Genomic DNA, 7,442 nt, shown 5'->3' on the forward strand with positions numbered 1-7,442 from the left:
TTTTTGAAAATCCCAATGCAATTCCATGGAAAATCCAAATTTTGAAGATACAACCTGGTCTCCCCTTCTCAAGATGCATTGATCTTACCCTTCTTTTATGAAGAAGATGGTTAACAGAAATAAAGTCCACTTACAACTTCCTCCTGAGTTGGAACATTGAAACAATTCCTTTCTTTTCAAATAGGAATATTTTAAAATAGTATCCTTGCATAATCTGCCAGTCTTTTTAGATTATCATCGAGCTAAATATAAACATTATAGGCCCATGCCTATAATCCCAACAACTCAGGAGGCTGAAACAGGAGGATGGCCAGTTTTGAGGCCAGCCCCAGCAAATTAGTAAGGCCCTAAACAACTTTGTGAGACCTTGTCTCAAAAATAAAAAGTAAAATGGACTGGGGATGTAGCTCAGTGGAAAAGTGCCCCTGGGTTAAATCCCTAGTACCAAACAATAAAAAAATAAATAAAGACAAAAATTTTAAGTTCTCACAAAGAATGCTCAGATTTGTGAGAATACCCCAATTTGACAAGCATTGTTCTAGCTTGTTAATTTCAATTTACATAATTTAGTTTGTAGGATGTCCTATTTCAAAGATTGCATTTGGTCTGTGTTAGTTGCCTTTCTGTTACTGTAACAAAACCTGAGATAATCAACTTGTAAAGAGGAAAGGTTTTTTTATTTTGGCTCAAGTTTTGGAAGTTTTGGTCCCTGGTCGATTGGTCCAGTCGCTCTGGAGAGGCAGCACATCTCAGTGGAGGGCACATGGCAGTGCAAACTGGTCATCTCATGGCTGGGTGTAAAAGAGACAGAAAGAGAGGGGACTGGGTCCCATTGTCCCCTTCAAGAGCATGCCCATAGTGACCAGAAGATCTCTCACTAGGCCCTCCCTCTTAAATGTTTTCCAACACCTCCCAATAGCACCACAGACGGAGGACCAAGCCTTTAACACATGAGCCTTTGGGGTACATTCTAGACATTCCAAACTATAGCAAGTTCCTTTGTAGCTACTCTCCAGAAATTGAATGGGTACATGAGTCAGAACCTCAGTTTTATGCCATTGCTTCACCAATGAAGTCCTTTTGGGGTTCACCATTCTTTTCAGGAGATGTGGAAGAATTTTGCATCATAAAGGTGCATCTGTGCAGCTAGAACAGATTTTAGGACTGTCCTTGATTTGATGATCCTGCACTCAGTTTTTAAAAATTTTTATTTGTTTTAATTAGTTATACATGACAGTAGAATGCATTTATGCACTTTGATATAACATACATAGATGTGATATAATTTCTCATTCTTCTGATTGTACATGTTGTAGAACCACATCAGTCATGCAGTCATATATGTATACAAGGTAATAATGTCTTTTTCATTCTACTATCCTTCCTTCCTATCACCAGGTCCCCTTTCCTCCCTTCACTCCCCTCTACCTAATCTAAAGTAACTCTGCTCTTCCCTAGCACCCTCCCCCATTATGAATTAGCATCCACATATCAGAGAGAACATTCAGCCTTTGGTTTTTGGGGATTACCTTATTTCTCTTAGCATGATATTCTCCAACTCCATCCATTTACCAACAAATGCCCTAATTGCTTTCTTCTTTAAAGCGTAGTATTATTCCATTGAAAAGAATACATATATGTCACATTTTCTTTATCCACTCATCTTTTGAAGGGCACCTAGGTTGGTTCCATAGTTTAGCTATTGTAAATTGAGTTGCTCTAAACATTGATGTGGCTGCATTACTGTAGTATGCTGATTTTAAGTCCTTTGGGTATAAACCAAGGAATGGGATAGCTGGGTCAAAATGGTGGTTCCATTCCAAGTTTTCTGAGAAATCTCTGTACTGCTTTCCAGAGTGGTTGCACCAATTTGCAGTCCCACCTCATTCATTCTTCATGGAGATGAGGCTGGGTTCGTGAAATCCATGCTACCTACCAGTGCTGGGTCTTCACCAAGTTTCTTTTTATTCTTTGCTCACCCTTTCAAAAGACTTAAAGTATGTAGCCCACTTTTATTTCCCTTTTACTCTCCTGTATCTACTTTTTCTGAGCCTTTGGATGCAGGATTAATACTAATAAAGATGTTTCTGGAAATTTTAGAGGACCTTGGTTAAGTAACTACTGATTACTTCTCTGACCATTCATACTTAGGGGGAAAAGTTTCTGTCATAAAGTTAAATTTTCCAAAAAGAATTTTGACAAGAAGCTAAGGGGAACTCACAATAGGGAATGGCGAGTTCAGCTGGGCCTGATTTTCGTTCCTAGTGTGACCAACATCCACACGATGGCCCAGGTGGCATCTTCAGTTCCTTCCTCTTCTCCCTGCCCGTGACACATGCTAACAGGTGTCTGTTGGTCCCTTGAGGTGCGGTTAGTGTGATGAAGAACTGAGCTTCTAATTCTGCACAATTTTATTTGTATTTAAACAGTCACAGCTAGTGGGACAGTGCAGTTACAGAACATAAACCAAAAGAAATTTCACTTTGAAATACATGAAAAGCTAAATATATTTTATTGGTTAAAGAGTACGCCCTTGGCTTGCTCTCCAAGCTTTGGTATTTAGCAAACAGAAAACATTATTTTTCAAACTTCTGTTTCTCAGATAATCACTTTCTAACCCCTGACCAATGTGCATTTATTCCCATCTGTGATCATTTATTGGATTTCTTTTGAAATAAAGTCTTTTTTTTTTTTCAACAGAATCATCCGAAAATGCCAAAATAAGTGTGATAATCACTGTGTTTTCAGTAGTCTTCGTCCTCCTAGGCACCATCGTACTACTGAAGCGAATTGGTTATATATGCTTAAGAGATAATTTTCCCAAAGTCCTGGTATGTGGTTTTAAAAATTTTTGTATCTTAATTTTTCTAAACTAAAAATTTTTACTATATATTTAAATGTTTTCACAGAAGAAAGTCTCATTTCCATAAACACCAACAAGTCTTATCAGGCTGGGTTCTTTTCCATCCCTGCAAAAATATATTTACAGTGTGTCTGTGCCTTATGTTTTCTCTTCATATACTGTCCACCTATTATTTATTTCCACCTATTATATTATTTCTAATGACTACACAGAATTCCACTGTTATTGTTGTATCACATTTTTAACTATAGCACATTTGGATTGATTTCTTTTTCACTTCTTTTCCTTTCTTTCCTTGGACATTATGAATAGTGCAAAGGAAATTTTTGTATGGATTATGTTTTGTTTTATTTTGAATTATTTCAGTGGAATCTACACACCAAGTAGACTTTTCTTATAAATGATATTTTAAAGAACTGATACTAAGTTAGGCACAGTGGCATACACCTGTAATCCCAGGGGCTCTGGAGGCTGAGGCAGGAGGATCACGAGTTCAAAGCCAGCCTCAGCAACTTAGTGAGGCCCCAAGCAACTCAGAGAGACCCTGTCTCTAAATAAAACATTTTTAAAAGGGCTGGGGATGTGGCTCAGTGGTTAAGTGCCCCTAGGTTCAACTCCTAATGCCAAAAAAAAAAAAAAAAAAATCTACAAGAACTGAGCCAATAGTGATGTTATCTCTCTCTAATGCTCCACTGACCACAATGAATCATTTTTACTGTCTTTATTCATTGTGTACATAAGGCTCCCTGGGAGGTGCTCTCATGTGTGTTACTTTGATTATTAACAAAAACAGCCATTTGTTTACCTTCATTTCCTCTCTGTGCTTTTCGAACTTAGAGCCTTTACAGAGGCTAGATATTGATCGTACACTTTTTTAAACCTCTGTGTTTTTTTTTTACTCGACTGCATTCACCCATCATTTTCCATTTTCCCTATTTTATTCCTTCCTTTTATGTTAGTAACATTTAGAAATACATTATTGTTTATGTTTGAACTCATACACCTAATTCTAATTTTTCAGCAGCCATTATAATTAAACATTCCTTCATGGTTGATAGAAGTGCACTCCTAGGCCGGGCGTGGTGGTGCACACCTATAAGCCCAGCAGCTCGGGAGGCTGAGGCAGGAGGATCCTGAGTTCAAAGCCAGCCTCAGCAATTTAGTGAGACTCTATCTTTAAATAAATGAAATATAAAAAAGGGATGGAGGATGTAGCTTTTGGTTCAATCCCCTGGTACCAAAAAAAAAGTGCATTCTTCATGCTCATCTTACCATGTTGATATCTTATGTCTGTTTAGTATTTCTCCATTAAAAATTGTTATTCTATGTTTAGGTTAAAAACCCTGGGAATGGAGAAACTGACTCTAGGCCTAGCACCTTTGCTTATGTGTGTTCAATCAAGAATAGCTGTTATGAGTTGGGGTTGTGGCACAGTGGTAGAGCACTTGCCTGGTATGTGTGAGGCCCTGGGTTTGATCCTCAGCATCACATATAAATAAATAAATAGTCCATTGACAACTAAAAAAATATTAAAAATAAACAGCTGTTAACATTTTTTTAAGCAGCATCTTCTCTTCATTTAGCAAGTGTAACAAACATGTCAACATGTTTCTGGGTGTGGAGGACACAGCAGGTCAAAAACCCCCGCCCTCATACACCTTAGAGTTGAAAGTGCTGTAGAGATAATGATACTTTATTGATGATATATGAATTGTCTAAATTTTAAAAGTCACATGATTCTAAAGATAAACTATTTAGGATTAATACGTTTAGCAAAGTCCTCATATTCAAAAATATTTGGGAAAGACTGCGTCTGTACTGACTATTTTCTTGTCGTTGTTGCCTAAGCAATACAGTATGCCAGCCATTCACACAGCTGTCCCTCCAATGTGTGAGCCACCTCCAGGGCCCTGACAGTTGAAAGGGAATGCGTGGAGGTTCCATGCAAATGCACGGTGTTATATAAGGCACGTGCGCTCAGGGGATCTGGAGGGCCAGCTGTGCCATGCACCAGGAGCCAGCCTGGCACCAGTGAGCACTACCTAACCCGGGCTCCCCCTGTTGTTCCTGCAGTCATCATCCTCATCCCCATCCCCGTCATGGTGCAGCTTTATTATGTAGAAAATAAAGAGCAAACACAGTGATAGACTAATTGTCTGTCTCTTCCTCTCCCCCTGCCCCCTTTCTCTCTCTCTCTCTCTCTCTCTCTCTCAAGAATTTTCATAACTTTGTAGCCCAGATATTTCCTGGTCTGCCACCAACAGAAGCTGTGAATGCAGTGGAAGTCATTTCTGTCAACAAAAAGAAGAAAGTATGGGATTATAATTATGACGACGACAGTGACAGTGACCATGAAGTGGCTCTCAGAACTAGCGCCGGTGGTTACACCATGCACGGACTGACCAGCAGGCTTCTGAGCCAGGTCTCCGCTGCCTCCCAGGAGCCTGAGATGGAAGGCTCCGAAGCTGAGGAATCTGATCCCTACGAGGCTGAGCCTGAGCCCCACCCCGGGCCTCCTACGGTGCCAAAGCCCAGCCCCTGCCACACAAGTGGTCCCTATGAGAGGAGAGAGAGCTTGTGCCAAGACTCTTTTCCTGAGGACAACTGCAGCTCCCCTGGAGGGTCCGGGGACAGAATTACCTTTAATGTGAATTTAAACTCTGTGTTTATGAGAGCTCCTGATGACGATGACTCAGAAGAATCCCCTTTGGTGTCATCTCTTCCAGAAGAGATCATCAACCTAGAAGAGGATCCTGACCAAATGGAATCCTGTCTTCTGGTGGCGAGTGGGGAAAGGTCACAGTTGCTCGACCTTAGCCCCTTTTCCCAGTGCCTGTGGACTGAGGAAGACACTCCATCTGATAGAAGTGATACTTCTGATTTTGATGTTGACTCTGGAAGGGACGGTTATATCAAGAGATGATTCTGAATATAGCTCATTAACTTGAACTACGAAGTCCACACAGGGTTCTCGCCCTGTACACAGACTTGTTGCCTTATGAGCCACAAGTGGTCTGTGAGGAAAGGAGTACAAGGAGTACAGAACTGTAGGGGCTGGCCAGTTCTTCCTGATGACATAATCTGTGAGCATTCCCAGTAAGGGAATATATAGTATCATCGAGTACACTGTTTACAAGTCCAAGTGATACATTTTGAAGATGCATGCTCTGCCTTCTCCCTTTATTCTAATATACTTCTTAGGAATCTTATCTTGCTTCCCAATAAGCAAGATTCCCTGTGTTCTTCAGGGTGACCTTGTCCCTCTGGCCCTGTAATGTTTCTGGGAAACAATTGAATTGCCAGGATGGGAGAAGGGAGAAAGAAGGGGAAATCCTAGCAGGAGCTATGAGTAGTGTGAGCAGACAGAGACCCTGAGCCCAGGAAGCTCAAGGAATGAGCAATAAACCAAGCTGAAGGGATGGGTTGGAGCAGGATTAGCTGGAGAGAAAGGATGCAGATGCATAAGAAAACAAGGGAAGGGCCAGCAATTTCAGTCAGTGGTCCCTGGGCACCTCTCAGATGTCATATTGTCACCGCCAAGCTGAGAACTCCACTCAGGTGCTCACGCAGCCCTTCCTGGCTTTAAGAGTGAAATACAGATATGCACATTAATAACTGTAGTATCAGGTAAGACACATTGCATGAGGGAGAGGGATAAAAATCTCAGTGTCCCATTTTAAGATCTAAAAAAAGAACAAAATCAAAAATGCTTCAAGGTCTTTGGAAGAAAGGTGGCCTACAAGTCTAAGAGATCCTGTTTGTCAAATTTTAAAGTGCTATGTGCTGATTGCAAATGTCCTCAATGGGACCGGTTACTGTAAATGGGGCAAGGGAGGGGGGCGAAATCCTAGAATGTCATGTAGCAAACAGTATTAAGCACTGAGAGTCAGAGTCGGAGTTCTAACTGCTCAAATTTCTCTGTATGACCCTGGGCATTTTACTTGGCCTCTCGAGTCTCAACTTCTTTTATTTTTTAAGCAAAATTTCTAAAAAAATTATTTTTTAGGGTGACTATGTAATCTCTAAGACCCTTTGAATCTAGGAGAAGTATTTAAAAACACACAGGAATAAGAAATAAATACAGAAGTTCTATGACCCTGCCAGGCTCCCAGGAAGGATGAAAGGTTGAGGATCTTCCCATCTCACTCCCCTTACCCCAAGAGCAGGTTTCTCAGACCCATCTCCTGGGCCTATTCAAAAGGGGAAAAGCAAAAGTCATGCAGGTCGTGGCTCAAGGATTTTTAATAGGTGACTTATGTAATTGCTGTAAAGTAACCCAATTAGGAAACCCTTATTTAAGAATCTAATGAAATCCCTTAGGAAAGAGGCCTTGTCCTACACAAAAGCCACCACTTTGCCTTCTGAACGGATGTATCGTATTTTGAAAGATTTCACATTGCTCTTTTGATATGACCTCTCTATGGTGCTGGTTTGTCACCCCTGGCGCTTATTTTTAAAGTTTTGTATAACAGTTGGGTGTTTGGTAAAGGGTAATAATACAAGAATACTTTTTCGTACAAACTTGATGTGGGCCTCAGAATTTTTTCTCATCCAAGAGTGTATTTGTGCCGCAGGTTTT

At 40.6% G+C, this 7,442-nt stretch overlaps 1 protein-coding gene across 1 annotated transcript in view; it reads left to right on the forward strand.

The window, feature by feature from the left end:
• The window catches only part of Ifnar2 (interferon alpha and beta receptor subunit 2), a 32,122-nt gene extending 24,735 nt beyond the window's left edge, over nucleotides 1–7,387 (forward strand). Inside the window, exons 8-9 of the mRNA XM_026393545.2 lie at nucleotides 2,701–2,831; nucleotides 5,079–7,387. Coding sequence (XP_026249330.2) covers nucleotides 2,701–2,831; nucleotides 5,079–5,786 — 839 coding nt within the window. The 3' untranslated portion in view covers nucleotides 5,787–7,387. The remainder of the gene's footprint in view (nucleotides 1–2,700; nucleotides 2,832–5,078) is intronic.
• Nucleotides 7,388–7,442: the final 55 nt, after the last annotated feature.

The sequence above is a fragment of the Urocitellus parryii genome, chromosome 2, assembly GCF_045843805.1.
Source record: "Urocitellus parryii isolate mUroPar1 chromosome 2, mUroPar1.hap1, whole genome shotgun sequence".
In the NCBI taxonomy this organism is placed as follows: Eukaryota; Metazoa; Chordata; class Mammalia; order Rodentia; family Sciuridae; genus Urocitellus; species Urocitellus parryii.